Source organism: Poecilia formosa, unplaced genomic scaffold (assembly GCF_000485575.1).
Source record: "Poecilia formosa unplaced genomic scaffold, Poecilia_formosa-5.1.2 Scaffold47, whole genome shotgun sequence".
In the NCBI taxonomy this organism is placed as follows: Eukaryota; Metazoa; Chordata; class Actinopteri; order Cyprinodontiformes; family Poeciliidae; genus Poecilia; species Poecilia formosa.
In genome coordinates this window covers 1063834-1087328 of record NW_006799986.1, presented here as the reverse complement: position 1 = coordinate 1087328, position 23495 = coordinate 1063834, and the positions used below count along the sequence as shown (strand labels likewise).

The window sequence follows — 23495 nt, the reverse complement described above, 5'->3', positions numbered from 1 at the left end:
CCTGATTGATTAGCCAGCAGATGCTAATTACAGCTGATTACCTGATTGATTAGCCAGCAGATGCTAATTACAGCTGATTACCTGATTGATTAGCCAGCAGATGCTAATTACAGCTGATTACCTGATTAATTAGCCAGCAGATGCTAATTACAGCTGATTACCTGATTAATTAACCAGCAGATGCTAATTATCGATGGGTTACTTGATCATCATGAGTTGGAGCTCTAATATTAAAGCAACGCCAACATGGAACAATGTCAGCCATGAGCTCAGAAAAGCAACTGTTGCTCCCCATCAGTCTGTCCAGGGTGAAAGGTCAAACTATCTAAGCTAACCAAGAGCTTCAGATCAGACTCTGCAGGTCTCAGCAGGTTAAAGGTCAAAGTTCATGACAAGACAAGAGTTGAAGAGGAAATGAAGGACAAGACTTCACTCCACTACTTGAAAAGTGGATGGATGTTTGGTTGGATGAATAAATGGTTGGATGAACAGGTGGTTGTGGATGGATGGTTGGAACCTAACCCTGACCCAGTGTCCCAATGGCCTAGTCAAAGTCCAGACCTAAACTGAAGCTCCGTGGAAGGAAAACTGGGCTAAAACGAGCAGCTGAGAGAGAGAGACGGCTTTAACAGATGGGGTGTACTTACTTATTTTATTGTTTTCCAAACTCAACTTTTCCATATTGAATTTACAGGATGAGAGTTAAATGATTTCAGACCCTTCTAGAAACCAGATCCTGAACATAGAGGGGTGTACTTTCTTTTCACCTGATGAAGACGCGCTGCGTTCTTTGCCCGACCCTCCTGGCTGTAAATGTGCAGCCAGGCGGCGGCGCGCCCTTTGAACCCGGTCACCCCGGCGACCCCGGGTCCGGATTCCTGCAGAGGGAGGGTCGTCTCCTCCAGGTGAATGATTAGTCAGGGCGCCGTGACCCCTCGCTCCGGGTTTACACGGCGAACCGGTCGCCGTCGGCAACACTTCCTGCTCTGTGTTTGTTTTAAAACCTGCAGGAATCAAAATGTGAAAGTTTCCAGGATGGAAACGGAGGACAGCAGAAACACGGAGCTGCTTGTCTTTACCTGTGTTCAGACGTTGTGATTGGCTGAGAGTCACCTGCTGGCGGTGACCCCTCAGCTGACCTCACTGGGACTGGGTCGCCCCCTGCTGGTGGAACCTGGAATCACACCAGAGAAATGATGGATCCAGTGAGAACAGAAACAGAAACAGTTTGTTTTAAATGGTGAAATGGGATTAAATGGGAAGTTTGGAAATTATTTTTATTTTTCATCAGATCAATAGAAAGAAGAAGATTAAAACTTTTTTAGACTTTTTCTGTTCTGTAGATTAAAAAGTAAGTATGGGCATCCACCCATCCATCCATCCATCCATCCATCCATCCATCCATCCATCCATCCATCCATCCATCCATCCATCCATCCATCACCTTCCATATTTTCCTAATATTCTTTTCTAATAATTTCCTGCCTGTTAATTTCAAATTATTCTGTTACAATCTGTGAATCTCTTCCTGCCTCCTGCATCAGGCTCATTTAGTCTCAGTAAATCTAATTGAATCATTTACTACCCAGAGCAGTGATGGGCAGCAGGCGGTAACCTGATCAGCTGATCTCCCTGCTGAGAACAGAAGTTCGGATATTTGGGGTAAAACCGAGGAGAAACCCTGCAGCTGAGTTTCAGATTAAACCCGATCAGCTCAGCGCTGCGTGTTTGCGGTCTGCGCCGCAGACCAAAACAAGCAGCCTGAAACGACTTCGTTATCTGCAGCGGCATCAGACGGAAACCGAATCAAAACGGCGCCTTTTGTTTCCCTCCTGCAGCGTTGTGGCTCCAATCTGCCAGCTGCTGACAGCTTCATGATGGCCTGTTTGATTTTCCCCAGGTGGGTTTTTGTCAGCAGAGCACCACCTGCTGCTTGCTTCTGGTCATTTGCTCATTTACAGGACAGTTATTTTAATCTGTTGTTTCTGGTGTTGAAGACCTTGTACACATCAGATTCAGGGTTTTAAAAAGTGTTGTGGTTAGATTACAAAGGCGGCTGATGGATGTTTGTTTCATTATGAACAGCAGAGGGCGCCATTTCCCGTCTCTGTTTCTGCAGCTCCTTTCTGAGAGCAGTAAAATCATTAAACTGTTTAATCAAGTTTAGCACCTGTTTTCTGTAAATAATTGCTTGATATTGATTTTAAAACATCACAAGTTTCATCGGCAGATTATGATGAGACATTTTTCACATATTTTTCTTATGTTATTAGTGAAATTATCTGCCAGTGAAACTAATATGTTTTTTTAGCAATATGAAGCAAAACTTAAAACAAGCTCCTATATTTTAAATAAAAGTTACTTCTAAGTTATTTATGTCTCATTTTTAGTGTATTAAGATATTTGCACTTGAAACTAGACCAAAAACACTTGGTAAGATTTTGTGTTTTTGCAGTGCAGATTTAATTTCCTGCTGTTATTATAAATAAATCCAGGAACCACAACAGAAGTCTGACGCTGATGATGTCTGGAACTGTCAGCTTTTAAATCCAACCTGTGTGAATAAACACTCATAAATCAAAAGGTCTGATTAAATCTTTAACCTTGGAGGTTAAAAGGCAGCGATGGATTTTTGTGGTATTTTAATCTTATTGTAATGATTTATTTGCTTGAGTGTTTGGGTTTACATTGAGACGTACATCTTGATCAGAGCGGTTAAAGTAAAACGCTGAGTCTCACAGGCTGAACACAGATCCAGCAGATCCACTCTGGTTGACACTGTAGCTGTTTCTGCGCCGCAGGCGTCGTTTTCCCATTGTTAAGGAATGCGTCTCGCAGAGAGTGACAGCCAGGCTGTTGCTGCTTGTCTGAGCAGGAAGCCTGCAGGCTCGATCTGCAGCAGACGTTCGGTTGACTGATGGAGCCGAGCTTTAACCAACCAGCAGAGGCATTCTCATGCATTTAAACAACGAACGGCACAAACTCAGACATTATCAGCGACGTTGGAAAGGGACTCTGGTTTAAAAAGCAGTTCTTACAAAACACTTGATTGGAAAATGAAGATTTTTAGAAGAATTGCAGTTTACAACAAGATCAGTATTATAAGATATTAGATGGAAGAATAAACAACAAAAAAGAACAGCTAACAAGCTAAATATTTAGTTAGCAAGCTAAATGTTTGACACCCAACTAAATATTTCATTTGAAGCTAAATATGTAGATTAAAACTAAATGCTTAGATAAGTTAAATATTAACCTCAAACTAAATATTCAGTTAGCAAGCTAAATGTTTTTCCTTTAACATATTTAGCAAAGCTATATATTCCACTTCCTGCTAAATATTTAATTAATCAAACTTTTTGCTTAAAACAAAATTTTTAATTAGCAGGCTAAATATTTTGCTTCAAACTAAATGTCAAATAAATGCAGCTTCAAAATATTTTTCATATGGAGCTAAATATTGAATTCTGTTGCTAAGAGCTGTAAGTTTAGTACCAAAACTTTGCAAATCTCTTAAACTCCGACTGGAGTGACTTGACTTCTGCCTAAAGGCAATTGATTATGGATACTATCTAAATGTTTAGCTCTGAGCTAGCTCTGTAAACTCAATATTTAGCTGGCACAGAGCTAAATATTTAGTTTGAAACTGTGACATTTATAATAGAATGAATAACTTTGTGAAATTAGGACATTTTAAAAAGAACGGCCATTTTTTCCTCTTCTAACAGACTAAATAACCCAAATTGTTGCTGTTTATTTTGACTGAGTAACTTTACAAACGGTATGGAATCGTGGCCTCGGCAGAACTCAAATACTCAAATCCACTTCTGTGACGTAGAAATAACGCAGAATACTACGGCAGACATTTTAGAGCCACCAGATTTTCCAGGAATGTCCTTGAGTTTCTCACTGAGAACATGAAAGCCACATTCCTGAGAAAGGCGAGGGAACCGCGGCCATACCGGGCTGACTGCACTCTGGGCCTGTCCCTAATCAACATTATTGGAGATTTTAGAAAACAGTCAGTACTGTTGGACATATTTGTGGGAAAATGTGGCCTGAAACTCTTCATGGCACTTAAATTTACCAAATGATGTAACTCAAAGGGTGGATGTTTTTTTTCTCAATGTCTTCCGTTTACTGTTCGACTTTCTCTGGGAAAGTGTAACAGTTGATGGCCTGATGTCTAACCGGGGCACGTTCATCCCTCAGGCGGAGTGGCCCCGTCAGAACCTGCCCCTGCAGGCCTGACGAGTCTCCATCTGTGGGAAACCAGAACCCTTTCCCTCGGAGCGCGATAACCGTGACCCCGTGACCTCCATTCTGTTAGACAACCCCCCGCTCCTCTTTCTCTGGCTGTCGCACACACTCAGTGACACACATTCACTGCCCAGAGATCTGAGAGATGGAAGACGAGATGTCGTTTAAATTAGGGTCTTTCAACGTGATGAGCACGGCGGGGAGGGGTGCAGCTAAAAGCTGGAGCTGATGGAGGCCGCGCTGCAGCTCAGGCTGGGTTATTATGGTCTGTTTTACCTGAAATCTGCTGCTTAGGATGGGTACATGGGAAACATGTTCATTACTTTACACAAAATTACTGTGCAAAGAAGAATCCCATTATAATGAGATTTTATGTGTTTTAGGGCGTTTTGCCACTTTAAATCCTAATAAGCTGTTGCTGGCCACGCCCCCCCCCCCACCCACCGTTTACACTCACACAGGAAAATGGCTGCAAACAAATGAGGAATTATACAACCATACGTCTTTTAAAAGCATTAGTAGAGCCTCCTGTACAACCAACAAGAATGCAGCAAGTTGTTTCTGAATAGTAAGACACTTGTCTCTTCCAGCAGCCATTATACAGTTCATACAGTGGTAAAACCAGCTGACCAAACATGCTGGAGCTCCTCGTGGGTTGCTCCAACCCAGGGTAACGCGGCTGGGCACCATTGCTAGGTAACGGTGGAACGTGACTCAACGTTTGGGATGTTTTTGAAATGGCTCATTTTCCAGACACTAAAAAACATTTAACTCTTTTCCAACAACCGGCTGTACAGAAACATGCAAAAAGTGAATTTTGCATAACAAGTGCCCTTTAAAGTTTTATGTTTCCTGGTCCAAATGTACCCAGAGCTTACATTTGGACTTAAAATGAACCTTCAGGCTACTTTCCTGGAACTTAACATTAAAGGAGCCCAACTAAAGTTTACAAAGCAGCTGCATGAATTAGCGCTTTAGAATTAATCCAGAAAAATTAAATCAAGGGAAACTAAGTGCGCTAAATGTTCCAAGTTAGCAAAATTGCTAAAGCGCTACTAGCAGATTGGCAGCAGTGGAAATGGTTATGGTTTCTGTTGAATGTGTTGCTGCTGTTACTCCCAGCAATCACATTTTTGCCTGAAGAAATGAAGTATATAAGTAAAGTATTACCTTCTCAGAGCTAGAGAGTTTCTTTCCAAAATGTACCCATAATTCACAGGCTACGTTCACTAAACTTCCTGATTCTCACATATACAGGTTTGTTATTTGAATTTACCAGTTGCCCTCAGAGAAACAATGAATTACTTTCCTGAAATATTCAAAGCTAATGTGTCTACCAGAAAGCGCTCCAGTGATTCCTCCTGCCCTAAAGGGAAAACCGCACCATTTCCTTTGTGTTGCTACTCTTCAGTGGAGCAATTCAAGCTTCCCAGTTTCCTGGTTCGTTATTTAAAGCTGTTCTGGTCTTAAATTAGTCACTGAAGTTAAATTTAGAGTGTTTGAAATGAACCCTCCGGGTGTGAAATCGGATATGGGAATCGCAGGGATGTTGGTGCTGCAGTGAGTCGATCAGCCACCTGCTCTCTGATGGACTCATTCCTGGCGTTGGGTTGCATCCTTTTGTCTGTTTCTGTGAGGACAGACACACGGCTGGAATTTCATCCCATCTTTAGGATTTCTTAAACATTACAAAAAGTGACAGAAAGATGTTTTAGTTTGCTCTATGTCTGTAACCCAAAGGAAAACAAGTAACGTATTAGCTTTTGAATTTGTTAACAAATGCTACATTATCACACTTAAATGACACTTTGATACTATTCTACTTCATATTTAACTACGGAAGACTAAGCCTGCCAAAATTGGCATTAAATATAGTAATAAATAAATGGCTTCATAAATTAACTAATGTGAATAATATTGTATCCAAAAACAGAAAATCTTTCCCAGTTTATTTGATAATACATTGTGACATAGATTAATATATTTTTAAATAATATTCAACAGTATTATTTTAACATTATCACTATTATTTAATGTTCAATCTTGTTTTATTTATTTAAAATATTTCCTTATTTATTGTCATTTTATTTCCTTACTAACTTCTTCACAATCTGTATTTCTTGGTTATTTACTGTAATTTTTTAAAATCATATATTTATTTTTTATTTAATATTTTCTTTTCACACTTTTGTAAAATTTAATAATAGTAATATTTAACTTTTTATTTTTTGGATGCAATATTTTACACATCAAGTACTTTATAAAGCCATTTATTTATCTCTATAGTTGCCAGTTTTAGCATGATCAGCCCTCCATAGTTACCAACCAACCCTCTCATTCTTTCCGTGTTCTTGCCTAGAAAGCTGTAGTTTCAGCTTCTCCCATTCCTTTTTCTCCAGCCTTAAACACACAGTCCCAACTTTTGAACCCCTCAAGCTGTAATTAACGGTGCGACAGCACTTTGAAACAGGAAGTCCTCCAGTCGGTTCTTCTTCATGTCTTAAGGAGACTCTTTATTAGCGCAACGAGAGATGAAAGAAACGTTGAAAACAGCCACATAATTTCTGACAAACTCCGTAAAGAATGTTCTGTGTTTGATGTCTGGAGATTACATGCGCTAAAAGATGCAGACTGACGTTGTACAAACGTCTTCAGATGTAATTTATGTTTCTGCTTAGTTTTTTCTTCTTCCTAAACTGCAATTACTGCTGACAAGCAAACCTTTTGCTAAATACTTTTGCCAAGTTGACAAAAGGTGTGTTTGGCCACCCATGCCTGGTTGGCTACGTTGGAAATTGGTAAAGTTTCTAGTTTATTTTAAACTTCAAGACATCTTGATTAAATGTAAGATAACCAGAAGGGAATTGCCATCTAAAGTTTACAGTAATCTTCAAATGAGGCTTGAAATTGGTCCTCTACTGAAAGGCATTTTTGAAGGCTAACTCGAGAAAGTCCTTTTGCCTCCTGGAGTTGTCATTAAGTCCACAGTTGTAATCAAATTGTCCCGTTTTGGCAGTTTTACAATGAGTGATGGTTGTTTTGAAGGGTTGCATCCTTCTCGCCCCGAGGGCAAACTGAGATCATTCTCCAGACAGACCCCACAAAAACCTGCAGCTTTTCTATCTAAATCAGCAATTCAGGGGCTTTCTGTAAGGCGCAAGAAAACAAAAAAAACATTCCTTCACAATTAAATATTTAACATAATTATCTAATCCTACAAAAACACAATCCTTGCAGACGCAAAACGAAGAGTTGTCAACCTGACATTAAAACATCTGCATAAGAGACAAAAGTTGACTGCTTTTCAATCAATGACTTTAAACCTTTGTTTCTGTTAAAGCCCACTACTCTGATGGAAAAGACAGACTTCTGCTTTTATCGCCCAGCGACCGTTAGTGGCTGTGGAGGGTCTCTGTCAAACAGACCCACAGGTGGCATAAGAGATCAGTTTGGGCAGGAAGGCGAATCCTGGATTATTGAGGAGGTTCTGAAACAATCAACTGAAGGAATAACTGACACGTTTCTCTTGAACAGGCTTTATGGCAATCCGTCAACCATAAATGACCAAAAGCTCACCAAACTTTCTTAGGACTTTTGGCAAAACAGACCATTTTAAAGATATTACCATTTAAGAATGTAACATGGAGATCATCATAAAGTTCCAGTGCTATGAAAATTAATCTACCTTTTACAGATTTGTCAGTTTTAAAGTATAATTGAAACTCCAAATGAAATTTTTGTTGCAGAAAAACTGTAAATTGCTACGTATGGAGGATGTCAATGTTTTTATACAGTTTGTATAACTTTAATGCAAAATTTGTTTAATTCGGCAAAATTTAGCCTAAAACCTTCTTAGTGCTGCCCTCCTTGGGTTGAACGTCGGCTACTGCAATTGAATTTTCTTACTGGTTAAAGCGCTGCAGCTTGGACGATGTTACCATAAAAGTCACCAGTAACTGAAAAAAGCTGCTAGATTTGTTGGTAAATGTTTTTTTCATAAATGTTGCTAACTATAGTGACGAAGTTGCTAACTTGACTACAGGGTTTTCTTTCACCTGACCACGCCCCTTTTGCCTCTTGGCTCCGCCCACTAAGGTTAATTTTTTCTAAATTTGCCTGGGTGCAGAGTCTTGTTTTCAGTTACACTTAAAGGATTCAGTGTCTTCAGAGGTTTTCATGTTGTTTCCTTCAGTGGTTCTTGGTGCGGCGCCCCCACAGGCCAGGAGGGGAACAGGTTGGTCAAAGGGTTTGGCTGGTTCGACTCAGAGCAGAGAGAAAGAACCACAGCAGCTGGAGATGGAACAGTTTGGACCAAGTCTACCAAACTTAATCTCTAAGGTTCATGACTTTCTGCACTGCAAAAAGCTAATGCTGATGTTCAGAAATCGGTTATTTTAAAACATCTTCTTACTATTAAACATCCAACTTGTATGTTTGTTCATGAAGTTCTGGTTCTGTTGTTTTGACAGTTATTTGCAGCCTGATTCTGTTCTTCAGCTGAGTTTCTGGGACATTGTTGTCTGTTCTCAAACTGTCCTCACAGTTTATAATGTAATAACTTTGGTTGAAAACCTGAATCACCGTTAGCCTATATCTATAGTTTTCTAATTAGCATAACTTAACAAAGACGGGAACAAATTGGCCGTCTGTGAAAGCATCAGCATTGTACCCTGAAAGGACAGGCTGCTGTAACTCTGAGGTATCACTCAGCAGGAGAGATCACTTTTCACTGCTGCAACAAAAGGAGGAGGAGTTAGCAGCATAAATATTACTAAGGCAGCCAATACGGCGCACTCCTCCTCCTCTGCACTCCTCTGAATGGACGCCCTCCTCTTCACTTCTGCTGGAGTGTGAGTGGTGACAGAGCAGAGGGAAGGAGTGTGTGAGGACTGCGTGGACATGTCATAGTTCCCTCTGGAAGGCTGATTCATCCGGTTGGACACCACCATGAGGAGCTGGTTTAAGGCTTTGCCCCTTCTGACCCTGTGGGTGGTCTACTCCGAGGCTTGGTTCTGGTCCTGGAGTGAGACCGGCACAACGTTGGCCCCCAGGTTGGAACTGGAGGGTTCTGGCATTGCGACAGGTAGCGGAGAGCCTCCATCTGAGAGCAGCACCACAGTTGGAGCAGAGATCATTGACGAAGGACACGTGCTCCAAACAGTTGGGCAGACTTGGGATGAGACCACTGAAGGTCCTCGAGTGACGACTGTAGTTCCTTCGACGCAACCAGAGAGGGGGCGTGGAGCGGGACAAACCACCGCAGGGATAACATCACGCAGAAGTAAACCCGGTAATGACATCTTCTCATGCAGAATCTGATTGTTTAGGGTCTTAGATCCAAATCTGGCTCCAGATCAGTTCTTCTAACAGGATCTGAGGTAATACCCATGGCACTGTTATTGGAGCCAGTTTGAAATCTCAAAATCAGAAGATTCCTAAGGAAGATTCACAAGGAAAGTTCAGCAATTTAGTCTTGAGTCCTTCTCCTCTTGAAACCCCAAAACAAAGAAAACAGATTTCTTTGGTGAAAACATTTTACAGACCGACTTCGACTTCAGTTCAGCCTCTAACAACAAGTCAGCATCCATTACCTCACCAGACTTTTTCCTCAACAGAAGCATCTCATATCACACAACCAGAGATACACAGCAGCACACCAGGCACCGATGCATCCACCACAGCTGCTCAGCATGAAACGTCCAGTCAAGAGTTAGCTTCAGTGCTTCTCCAGCTAAACAGAAACAAAACTGAAGTCATTATTTGGATCTGAAGTCAGTACACTGCTTCAGTTATTACAGCTGGAAACTAGAGATCAGGATGACCTCTGACCTGAACATTCAGAGCCACATAAAGACAGTCCCAAAGTCGGTCTTCTGTCACCTGAAAAACATTTCTAGGACAAGAGACTAATGTCTCAGCATTAGAGAAACTCATCCTGGTGTTTATGTTTAATTGCATTGATTTCTGCAACAGTGTTTTTACAGCTGAGGAAATACACTTCAAAACATCAACCAACATATTTGATGTATATTTGCTTGATAATTTTGCTTGTTGGTGACAGAATGACATTTTTATGATGTGAAGCACTTTGAACAGCCTTGTTGCTTGTTTGGTATGCTAATAAACTTGACTTAGCTCCAACTCCACGTTTCAGATGCTGCTCAACCATCAGTAGGGGAACAACAGCTTAGCCAGGCAGTCGTAGGTGTTGAGGCACCAGCAGAATCCTCAACTGCAACTCGTTCCTCTCAATGCTTGAAGCTAGATTCCTCTCTACCTTTCTGCTCCTCCATGATGGGGGAAAACTTTACCGTGCCCAATTACTTCAACCACAGCAGCGTGGGGGAAGTCCAGGCGCTCCTGGACGAGTGGGCGCCGCTGCTGCGGTCGCGCTGCCACCACGCCGTGGAGTGGTTTCTCTGCCTCCTCTTGGTGCCGGAGTGTGGCCCTGCGGCCGCGCCACCTGCGTTGCCTTGCCGGCGTTTCTGCGAAGTGTTGCGGGACAGTTGCTGGGCGCTCCTGGACGAGGGTCGCCTCCCTGTGGAGTGCCAGGCTCTGCCAGATGAGGAGGATGATGGGTTTCAGCGCTTGTCAGTTTGTAACCAGAAAGGTAACCGCTGGCGCAAAATGAACCTTATATTTGGGTTCATTTCGAACCAGTTTGAGAATCCTCTTCCTCCCAGTACCTCATCCCCACCCAGCTAAACCAACGTCAACATTTGATGAAATAACCTTTGGAATATTCTGGCTGCAGCCTAACAAGCTTGGATCCCGACTACTTTTATTGCATGTTTGTGTTTCTCTCCGATGTGCTTGTGATTTTCTCAACATGCCGCAAACTCAAATCTGTTTCAACTTTAACACATTTTATACTTTAAGGAAGCACATGTTGGTGTTAGCTTCTAGATTAGGATTTTCTGGGTTTGTTGCAGCCATATGTTGGTTAAACAACAACCACATCATTAAAATGTCATTTCACACAAGAAGCAGCAAAACCTGAAGCAGCTTTTCCAAGAAGTACCTGCTAATAGTGGAGATAATTTTTGTTTAGCACTTTTGCTAACTTTGAAAACATTTAGCACACTTAGCTTCCCCTAAACTAACAGTGTTTCCCACTGTTCTGTGAACTTTCAGTTGAATTAAGTTAGACGTCTGTGTTGTTTTGGTTATCGACTGTTAAGCATTCTTTAAGTAATTATTAGACATTTAAATTCATGTTTTGAAACGATAAATCAGATTAATCGTTAACCTGGAGTATACAGATTCAAAAAAGTGACATACTCAGAGCAGTAATTAAGCAAAACCTATTCAAACAATATATACAATTTGCATTTAATACTAAAAAACCCTTTTGTCTGCAAAAAGAGTCTCCTATTAATCACCTTTTATTATCTAATTATTAATCAACTAATCCAAAAAAATAATCTCCAGTTCAGTCTTACACTGTAGATGTTAAGTCTTTCACTGAAGTAAAGCTACATTGTTGCATTTTTGGAAATAAAATTTTCTTACTTAAAAAAGGAATTCAATTAAATGGATGTTTGTGTATTTTTAATATTTTGAAAAATAAGCTTTACTGGGGTTTTTCTAATCAGATTAATAAGCAAAATAATCAACAGAATAATCGATTACTAAAATTATTTGTTCAGAATATTGACCACTTTGTTTTTTTTTGACAGGTTAGCTTTACGTTAGAACCTGGTAAAGGGCACAAAGTTAGAGAGGATTTGTCATGTTGAACCCTGAATTTCCCCAAATCGCCAAACCTCAACACGTTTTTCTGCGTACCAGGGATGAAATGTTAAGAACCAGCTGTAATCCAGATTAATAGCTTCTTTTTTTCTGCTGCATTTCTGGAGGAAAACATCATAAATTAGCAGATATGATCAAATCAGTCATATAATCCCCAATATTACCACGTCTCTCATGAGTACGGAGCGACTGGCTCAGTTGATTAGTCCACAAGTGATTAATGTGAGAGGATCCATGGTTTTATAGTTTTGTGTCGAACTGTTTTATGTGGGAAGTCGGTTCTTGCTCTGCCTATCTTCCATATCAGTGGGAACTGAAGATGGTCTTTTTACAGCAGCGTTATCTTTTAGACACCAAGCTTCACTGACAGACATGAGTGGACGTCATGTTTCTGGTTCCACGACCAGCAGATGTCTGGCTCAAGACATATTTGAGTTGATGTGAAACTTTTTCAGGAAGATATTAAGAGTCACAAAACTGCAGAAGCCAGAAACCACAAGGTGTTAGCCTGCTGCATCCAGTCACTGTGGATCAAACCAAGAGCTTTGCAGTTAAAATCATTTAGAAATAAACACTAAGGGTTAGCTAACACTAATGTGCTACACAAACACAGAAAGCTAATGGCAGTGTGGATACTGCTAGCTAAAAAGTTAGCTATGCTAACCCTTAAACACTAATCCTACACAGTTGTTCTGCTAATGTTAACACACTACACCAACACAGTATTTCACAGAAGCTAATGCTAAAGCGCTAACTTCAATTGAAACTATATCTGCCATTGAAAGACTACAACTCTGGTTGTTTGTTTAGCATTTGGAGAAATCCTCCAAACGCTAGAATCTGACACCACTCCAGTTCTGTTTACATTTCATAAAGAAGGAAATTGCGCTCAGTTTTTGTTGTCATTTTATTCAGTGGTTCTTGCTGCAGCGCCCCCACAGGCGAGGAGGGGAACAGGTTTTTCAAAGGGTTTGGTTGGTTTGACAGTGCAGTGAGAAAGAGAACCACAGCAGCTGGAGATGTCGAAGAGAGTCTACCGAACTGTCAGCAGGGAAAAAGCCTTAATAAACCGTTAACCAAAGAGGAGGTGTGCGTGATTTTTGTTAACTGTAGGAGGTTCTGAAACGTGTAACCTCTGAGGAATATTAAGTTATTTTACCTTGATTTCAGTAAAAACTGAAGATAATCTGCTACAATAGTCTGTTAATGTTTCCCTCCCACCCTTCGTTATTAGTCTCATGACTTCTTCATGGTGTCCGCCCGCTGAGGCGTTCTCTGACCTTCCATCTTCATCTTGATTATGACGATCCACGGATGTGTTTCTCTCCTGGCTGGCTCGCCGAGCTGTGACCTGGAACCGTGTATTTTCAGGATACTGTGAGGCAGTTGTGGACTTTTTGGTGCAACTCTCATCAGGCGTGATCCCATCACCGTTGGGGGTCAGGATTGTTAGGGCTCAACAACTCCTTTAATTACGTTTTTCCATGGTTACCGGCCTCTTCCTTGAAAGATGAGCAGTCATTCATATCAGGGTCTAAAGGTCAACTGCAATTTATCCCAGAGGGTTTGAGACGATGTCCTGGGGGGGAAACCATTTTTCTCATCCTTAATTGACATATTCGGGTTGCATCTATAGTCTTTGTTTCGTCTGTTTTTAGTGACCCGACTGATTAGTTGCATGATGTTTCGTCTGAGTTGAGTTGTTCATGGCGGCTCTTGGCAGGGATTCACTCTGACTTGGCTCTCGTTGAGTTTCCAATTATGGCTGAGAGCTGTCCAGCATTTTCACTTCACTCTTAACTTCAAAACTACATATATTTAAGGAAATATGTGGATTATAGGAACAACAACCCCTTTTAGAAAAAGATTCTCCTTCCTATGTGTAGATTCAGCCTTTGTTTTCTTTTTTGATTTGACAAATGTATTGAAATGACATTGAAAGGAAGTTATGCTGAATGTAGTTTAGAGAACTGCATACAAGAGATGTAATTATGGCTGAAATGATTAACTGGATTAAATGTGATTTATTTATTAATGAAATAACCGTCAACTAATTTGGTAACTGATTAATCATACAGAAAAAAGGCAATTTGCTGAGAGAACAAGCTAAAACTGCACAAAAATGGTTTGCATTTTGATATGATTAAAAAATCTTTGTATGCACATCTGTTCATAATAACACACTAATATGACAAGAATAGTTATACCACTAATATTACAACTATTCTTGTATTACTACTGTCTCATATTATTATGAGAATAAAGTTTTGTGACAATGAACAAAAAATGCAAGAATAAACACAATATTATGGAAATAAAGTCATAATTGGAGACAAAGTTATAATACAAGAGTAAAGTAATAATTCATGAATGAAGATCATAATAATACCAGACTAAAGTCATAATATTATCAGAATGAAGTGGTAACCTTATAACTTCTGCACAAAACAATAATGAAATAAAAAGAGAAATATTGAGGATCTTGTGAATTTATACTTCGATATCCGTTTTAAAAATAGAACATCATCTTTCAATGTAGATTTTTTTCTTCTTTTGGTGAAAAGACCGGAATCGGACCGCTCAGATTCAAATCCGATTCATGTCGGACTTGAACGTAACTTTAAACTCTCAGATAAAACACTGAGGTCTTTTCTCCTGCTAGCTTACCACCAGACCTGATTTCCCAAAGCGGTGCATGGCGTCCCAACGTATGGGCCGCTTCGCCAACGGGACATCGCGACCTGCGGCGCTCCGTGCTGGAATGCCGCTTAGAGACAAAGAGCTGCTTTCCTGGTTGGTAGGCAGCCTGCCTGACAAGACAAACTGTCACCATAAACCCAGCAGCTCCTTTCATCAGCAGCTCTTTTATTTTTGGTGCTCAGCTGACCTTGAAGCTGCCATTGTTCAACAGCAGCCATTATGGGGACCTGAATTCAGATTGCACTTAAAATGCTAATGATGATACTTTTGTGTTGCTAGCGGGTTTGCACGTTCATCGAACCAGATTCTGTTGCAAATTCTTGTGCAAACTGGTCGAAATTTTCTAATTGCAGCATCTGGAAAATTACGAGAATTACAGATTCATGGAAACATTTTGTCTCTTTTTGCCAACCTGCATGTAAAAGGAGAGCACATCTGTTCTGCAGGAGCGATGCTGCCTCTAATGACAGGTTTAGAAAGTTTCCAACAAGATGCAAATATGATGTTTTGGCAGAAGTATTAAAGTTAATTACAAGTGTGAACTGTAGAAGAAAGAGTCGGGAGAGAGGAGACGGGAATCCTCTGGATTACTCAAAGCATGAAAAGTTTTGGATGTTCTCTGTTTTTGATGCTGCGTTTAAGAGCCGAACTACAATCAGTTTTTGCAGTTTTCCAAACGTCTGTCCTGAATGAGCTCATGGGAAGCTGAGACGTGTGAGGACGTGTGGGACTCTGCAGGTCTCCCATTCTGAGTTTATCTGAGCAAACATCTGCTCTGCTCGCTGCAAATGACTGTTTATTGTTGGCTGCCATTCATGCAGTAGGCGAGGCGAACCTGAATGCCTCTGAACCTGGACCGCATTCAAACAACTCAAGTGGATATTTTTACAAGACGTTTGTCAAGATGAGATATTGATAATTAGCAATACGGCGAATCAGCAAGCCAGCACCAAAGCAGCATCAACCAACTCTTGGATGATCTTGTAATTCATTTTCTGTTTCTCCGTTTACATGTTCATGTTTCCTACGTTTAGTAGTTGAATTAAAATAAATGCATTTCAGATTTCAGTAGTATCAGCCGGTAGAGGTGCAAAAATATCACCATATTTCTAAAAGACATAAATATAGAACATGATCCGATTAGGCTCTCCAGTCGTGATAATAACATTTTAATAAATAATAAATTTAATGTCAGTGGTTGTTAAAAACACAAAACAGAGAAAAGTATCAAAACTGTGGCTTCTGCACATTTCCAGTGTGGTGGAAGATTTAAACATAAATACAGAATAAACACCAGTTAAGTCCATCAGAGCCGTGAACCTGCAGCTATTCCTGGATTTTTCTGTGGAATTCAACTCCAAATTAAATTCCACAGAATTGGAAAATTTGCACAAAATTTCGCTCAACAGATTTTTTCACAGCACATTTTAAAAAGATTCTTGTATTATTTAGGGAATATTATAACTTTATTCTTGTATTATGACTATTTTCAGATAATACAACTGAATATTAGTATGACTTTATTCTAGCAATATAACTTTACTGTCATACAACATTATATTTTTGACTTTTTGGTAACCTTTCTGGTAATTTTACAACTTTATTCAGATAATGACTTTATTCTCATATTAGGACTTTATTTAGATAATATAACTACTGTTGAACGACATTTCTCTCTTATTATTTTGACTCTCATAATGTGACTTTATTTTCTTAACCTGGCTCTAATGCGCCATCATGATATTTAAGGTCATGGCGATATTTATAAAGTTTAAACCTACTGGGACAAAGAATGCTGGACAGCGACCGAAGTCACTGTCACATTCATGGCGACCACGATGGTAAAAGCGGTAAAAACATCTCCAAAGCTCTCTATTTCAGATCTGCAGCACTTTTTCCAATGTGACAAGATGAATTCATTGTAATGTTTTTTACTGTATTTAAATCGGGACGCAGTACAATCATGTCCCTCAGCAGCCAAACATGGAGCGGAGAACATCTGCGTAGCGGGAAGGATTTTTATCGCCGTCCTGACTGACCTCTCTGTCAGCTCCGATTCAAATCAAAGCGTCTTTATTCCTCGGACAGATCGCAGCTGATGTTTACGGTTTCACAGCAGAGAGGACGATCCGGGCTCCAGCTAAGCGTTTTACGTCTGAACAAAGCCAACAGCCGAGTTGCCGATCTCCTGCTCTGGTGGCTGCGGGGCGGCTTTGAACGCAGCGACACAGACACTCATTTCCCGTCAGGTGGTGAAACCGAAACACGTCTTCAAAGCTCCAAAAATACGTCACACGCGATCCGAAAACGGTCCGAAAACAGTAATTTCTCTGCTTTTCCTCTCAGTACAGGAAAAACATCATTTAGAAGAAAGGGGAACAGTTTATTTCTGTAGTTTAATGAGTCAGGAATGGCTCTTAGAGTCCAGGTGTAAAAGAATAAATATCCACCAACCTTTTACACCTGGGCTGTTCAAAGTGCGGTTTGGGGGCCATTTGTGGCCCCTGAATTAGTTTTGTGTGGCCCACATGGTACAAATTGGGCTTTTTCTGTGATTTTTTTTAGAGTGAGATTTTCTGTGGAAAGTTTATCTTCTTAAGCAGAGTTAGCATTTAGTTGGCCTTTTGTTTTTGGTCTTGTCTTTATTTTTATTTTTTCATGCCACAAACATGTAGCGAGTTTTTACCCAAAACAGACTTTTGGAAAACCCATCCATTATATTTGGCTACATACATAAAAGTTTGTAGTAGAAAATTTACTTTTAACTTTTTCATATTTTGTTACATTGCACTCACAAACAGAAGTGAAACTCAGTTTCCTTGGTCAAACTTTACGACTTTAAATGTGGCTTCAGTTCATAATTTCCAATCACTCAGATCTTCATTGTGTGTGAAACCAGATGGATGTGTTAATTTTTACATCATTTTGCCATTTTTCTGATGGTTCATTTAGATTTCGGCTCTGTTTCTGCATTTTGTTTTCTAAAGTATAATGAGTGATTTGTCTGTGATTCTTTTTAATAAATGTTGTTTGTGTTGCTTTTGTGATTCGTCCTCAACCCGCAGCCGTACAGTTTGTGGTCTAACACCAAACTCTGCCATGCAGCCCTCCTCTCTAACACAAACCTGGTCCGATTGGGCCAACAAACTCACTTCCTGTTTCTGTTCTCCAGACAATGGCGTCTCAGTGAAGTCACAAAATAATGAGAGAAAACTCGTGTGAAGATAAAGTCATAATAATATGAGATTAGTCAGAATATTACAATAAAGTTGTAAAATTAAAAAAAGTGGTTCAACAAAAAAGTTGTACTAATACAAGATTAGAGTCAGAATATTACAAGAATAATGGTTTAAAAATATATAAAAAGTAATACGTGATTAAAGTCGCAATATTACCAGAATAAAGTTATACGAGAATGAAGTCATAGAAATATGTCAATAGTCATAAAATTACCAGAAAAAGGCGGTTACACAAGAATACCATCATAATGCGAGAAAAATAGTATAATACCATATTAAAGTCATTATTATGAGAATAAATTGCTAACACAAAGAAAATTTGTAATAAAATTAGAAAAAAGTGATGCAACAAAAAAGTCGTAATTATACAAGATTAATAATAAGATAATACAGGTTTTCCCTCAGAAAACTAGCCAAGCCTGGTGGTAGGAGTGCTATGGAAGTCCACCAATTGCCCCACTGTGTTTTTGTGTTAAAAATGTAAAAAAATGACAAAATTGTGGAAATAAAACATCAACAACAAAGAAAATATAGCAGTGCACTTAATAAAATTAGTCTTTCTGTAGGTTTTGTATGTAGAATAAAATGTCAATCTTTTTTAACTAGATAATCGTCTGCTAAAGGTTGCTGATGTTTTATTATATATAAACATAGCTTAACTCCTCTTTGCTGTCACTATTACTGGTGTATTAAAATAAATTAAAAAAGGATGCTTAGCCTCGTGGGGGGTCAAGAAAAGCCTGGTGGCTCACCAGGCTTATAACACATTGGGGGGAACCCTGGAATAGTCATACTGTTATGAGAATAAAACCACATTATAATGAGAACAAAGTCATAATAAAATTAAAGATATATTACTAGAATAAAGTGGTAATAATGTCAATAAAACCATAAGATTAGGAGAATATAGTAATATGAACAAAAATTTATAATAGAAAAAAGGTCATAAGACAAACTTGTGATGACATGAGAAAAATGTAGTGCCCCAAAAAAGCTGTAATAATCCAGAATAAAATCGTAATAATCCAGAATAAAGTCATAATAATCCAGTATAAAGTCGTAATAATCCAGAATAAAGTCATAATAATCCAGTATAAAGTCGTAATAATCCAGAATAAAGTAGTAATATCAGCAGTATAAAGTTGCATTATGACCGATCAGACTCCAGACTGACTTCCTGTTTGTGTTTTTCAGAAGACAGTGGCGTGACGCTGCTGCAGCTGATCGGCGATCCTCCTCCAGAGAAGATCCCGGAGGTGGATGGCCCGGACAACAGCCCCGCCTACCTGTTTGGCCCAGAGTCCGCCACGGGCCAGCTGGCCCGCGCCCACTTCCCCAACCCCTTCTACAGGAACTTTGCCCTCATCTTCAGCCTGAAGCCCACCTCCGATGACGGCGGCATCGTCTTCTCCATCACTGACTCCTCGCAGCAGGTCATGCACCTTGGCGTCAAGCTGTCGGCCGTTCAGGGCTCGGAGCAGAACATCATTTTGTTCTACAGCGAGGCCGGCACCGGGCAGTCCAAAGAGGCGGCCAGGTTCCGAGTGCCGTCCATGACGAACGCCTGGAACCGCTTCGCTGTTGCTGTGAAGGATGACAAAGCCATGCTGTACCTGAACTGTGACGTGGAGCCGCAGGTGATGCGGATGGAGCGATCGGCGGGGGAGCTAGAGCTGGAGTCAGGGTCTGGGGTGTTCGTGGGCCAGGCTGGAGGGGAGCATCCTGACAAATTTAAGGTTGGTAAAACATGTCCAATGCTTGACATTTTGGTCAAGACTCGTGTCAAATGGCGTGCACACAGGAGCCTCTTTAATTAGGCTATTGTATTTCCTCTCCCGGTAACTTTGTACAATGGTGAATGAAATATTGAGAGAGCATCTTGGCTTTATTTACTGAAATTAAGAGTATGTCACTGGGAGTCTCTGCATCGTGTTTGAATTCACCAGACAATTCAGGTGTTGAGAGTTTGGCGAGTTCCACAACCTAGCTTGGCACTGTCAGGAGTTTCTATCAGGACTATTTTCGTCTCAACAGAGGCCAGTTTAACAACCTGCTAACGCGTATCGCTGCCTGCATCTCCTGGTAGGACACCACCTACAGGCCACTACGCCACATAGAGAAGTCTTTTTGATTGCTTGACGCTCCAGATCCAGCGGGAAAAGTTAGATTTTAAAACTCCTTCGTCGGATGAGTATCAAATGCTCGGTACGCACAAAATGCGCGTGTCAACATAAAGACTGCATGTAAACCTGACGCCCCTGTCGCTCAAATCGCATTCGGTCTGAACGCCGCATTAGACCAAAGTTGGAACAGGATCTAATACAATTCCTGCAGTGATGAGACTGAACTTTTTTGATTTCCTGTTGCCATAATAAATATGTGAATCTGATGACTCTCATGTGATCCATTATTCTGAAACAGGTCGACAAACATGTGCCTGTATCCCCCGGCCTTTCAAAGCTCCAGGTTTTAATCTTATTACCATCACTCAGCTGACATGTATTCCAACTACAAATACTGACCTCAGCAGTTGGGCTCCACTGCTTCAGATAAGATGCTCTGTTATTATTCACTGAATATTTACTAAGCAGTTTTACAGACATGTTTTCAATGTCTTCATTCTACGGTAAAAGTTTCTGAACATTTTTCATGCCAAAATTCCAGACTTTTCCAGACTCCTTACTCAATACAGATATTCCTGCAGAGGATGAACAAACTTATGGATGGATGGCTTGCTTACCAAATAATTGGATGAGTAAATGGTTGGACAGATGGATGNTAGAATCTGACACCACTCCAGTTCTGTTTACATTTCATAAAGAAGGAAATTGCGCTCAGTTTTTGTTGTCATTTTATTCAGTGGTTCTTGCTGCAGCGCCCCCACAGGCGAGGAGGGGAACAGGTTTTTCAAAGGGTTTGCTTGGTTTGACAGTGCAGTGAGAAAGAGAACCACAGCAGCTGGAGATGTCGAAGAGAGTCTACCGAACTGTCAGCAGGGAAAAAGCCTTAATAAACCGTTAACCAAAGAGGAGGTGTGCGTGATTTTTGTTAACTGTAGGAGGTTCTGAAGCGTCTAACCTCTGAGGAATATTAAGTTATTTTACCTTGATTTCAGTAAAAACTGAAGATAATCTGCTACAATAGTCTGTTAATGTTTCCCTCCCACCCTTCGTTATTAGTCTCATGACTTCTTCATGGTGTCCGCCCGCTGAGGCGTTCTCTGACCTTCCATCTTCATCTTGATTATGACGATCCACGGATGTGTTTCTCTCCTGGCTGGCTCGCCGAGCTGTGACCTGGAACCGTGTATTTTCAGGATACTGTGAGGCAGTTGTGGACTTTTTGGTGCAACTCCCATCAGGCGTGATCTCATCACCGTCGGGGGTCAGGATTGTTAGGGCTCAACAACTCCTTTAATTACGTTTTTCCATGGTTACCGGCCTCTTCCTTGAAAGATGAGCAGTCATTCATATCAGGGTCTAAAGGTCAACTGCAATTTATCCCAGAGGGTTTGAGACGATGTCCTGGGGGGGAAACCATTTTTCTCATCCTTAATTGACATATTCGGGTTGCATCTATAGTCTTTGTTTCGTCTGTTTTTAGTGACCCGACTGATTAGTTGCATGATGTTTCGTCTGAGTTGAGTTGTTCATGGCGGCTCTTGGCAGGGATTCACTCTGACTTGGCTCTCGTTGAGTTTCCAATTATGGCTGAGAGCTGTCCAGCATTTTCACTTCACTCTTAACTTCAAAACTACATATATTTAAGGAAATATGTGGATTATAGGAACAACAACCCCTTTTAGAAAAAGATTCTCCTTCCTATGTGTAGATTCAGCCTTTGTTTTCTTTTTTGATTTGACAAATGTATTGAAATGAGATTGAAAGGAAGTTATGCTGAATGTAGTTTAGAGAACTGCATACAAGAGATGTAATTATGGGTGAAATGATTAACTGGATTAAATGTGATTTATTTATTAATGAAATAACCGTCAACTAATTTGGTAACTGATTAATCATACAGAAAAAAGGCAATTTGCTGAGAGAACAAGCTAAAACTGCACAAAAATGGTTTGCATTTTGATATGATTAAAAAATCTTTGTATGCACATCTGTTCATAATAACACACTAATATGACAAGAATAGTTATACCACTAATATTACAACTATTCTTGTATTACTACTGTCTCATATTATTATGAGAATAAAGTTTTGTGACAATGAACAAAAAATGCAAGAATAAACACAATATTATGGAAATAAAGTCATAATTGGAGACAAAGTTATAATACAAGAGTAAAGTAATAATTCATGAATGAAGATCATAATAATACCAGACTAAAGTCATAATATTATCAGAATGAAGTGGTAACCTTATAACTTCTGCACAAAACAATAATGAAATAAAAAGAGAAATATTGAGGATCTTGTGAATTTATACTTCGGTATCCGTTTTAAAAATAGAACATCATCTTTCAATGTAGATTTTTTTCTTCTTTTGGTGAAAAGACCGGAATCGGACCGCTCAGATTCAAATCCGATTTGTGTCGGACTTGAACGTAACTTTAAACTCTCAGATAAAACACCGAGGTCTTTTCTCCTGCTAGCTTACCACCAGACCTGATTTCCCAAAGCGGTGCATGGCGTCCCAACGTATGGGCCGCTTCGCCGACGGGACATCGCGACCTGCAGCGCTCCGTGCTGGAATGCCGCTTAGAGACAAAGAGCTGCTTTCCTGGTTGGTAGGCAGCCTGCCTGACAAGACAAACTGTCACCATAAACCCAGCAGCTCCTTTCATCAGCAGCTCTTTTATTTTTGGTGCTCAGCTGACCTTGAAGCTGCCATTGTTCAACAGCAGCCATTATGGGGACCTGAATTCAGATTGCACTTAAAATGCTAATGATGATACTTTTGTGTTGCTAGCGGGTTTGCACGTTCATCGAACCAGATTCTGTTGCAAATTCTTGTGCAAACTGGTCGAAATTTTCTAATTGCAGCATCTGGAAAATTACGAGAATTACAGATTCATGGAAACATTTTGTCTCTTTTTGCCAACCTGCATGTAAAAGGAGAGCACATCTGTTCTGCAGGAGCGATGCTGCCTCTAATGACAGGTTTAGAAAGTTTCCAACAAGATCCAAATATGATGTTTTGGTAGAAGTATTAAAGTTAATTACAAGTGTGAACTGTAGAAGAAAGAGTTGGGAGAGAGGAGACGGGAATCCTCTGGATTACTCAAAGCATGAAAAGTTTTGGATGTTCTCTGTTTTTGATGCTGCGTTTAAGAGCCGAACTACAATCAGTTTTTGCAGTTTTCCAAACGTCTGTCCTGAATGAGCTCATGGGAAGCTGAGACGTGTGAGGACGTGTGGGACTCTGCAGGTCTCCCATTCTGAGTTTATCTGAGCAAACATCTGCTCTGCTCGCTGCAAATGACTGTTTATTGTTGGCTGCCATTCATGCAGTAGGCGAGGCGAACCTGAATGCCTCTGAACCTGGACCGCATTCAAACAACTCAAGTGGATATTTTTACAAGACGTTTG

The 23495-nt window shown here is 40.3% G+C and overlaps 1 protein-coding gene across 1 annotated transcript in view; it reads left to right on the top strand.

The window, feature by feature from the left end:
- Positions 1-20282, top strand: part of LOC107836263 (collagen alpha-1(XVIII) chain-like) — a 49196-nt gene extending 28914 nt beyond the window's left edge. Inside the window, exon 5 of the mRNA XM_016671575.1 lies at positions 19146-20282. Within this exon, the coding sequence (XP_016527061.1) occupies positions 19146-19768 (623 nt within the window). The 3' untranslated portion in view covers positions 19769-20282. The remainder of the gene's footprint in view (positions 1-19145) is intronic.
- The last annotated feature ends 3213 nt before the right edge of the window (positions 20283-23495 follow it).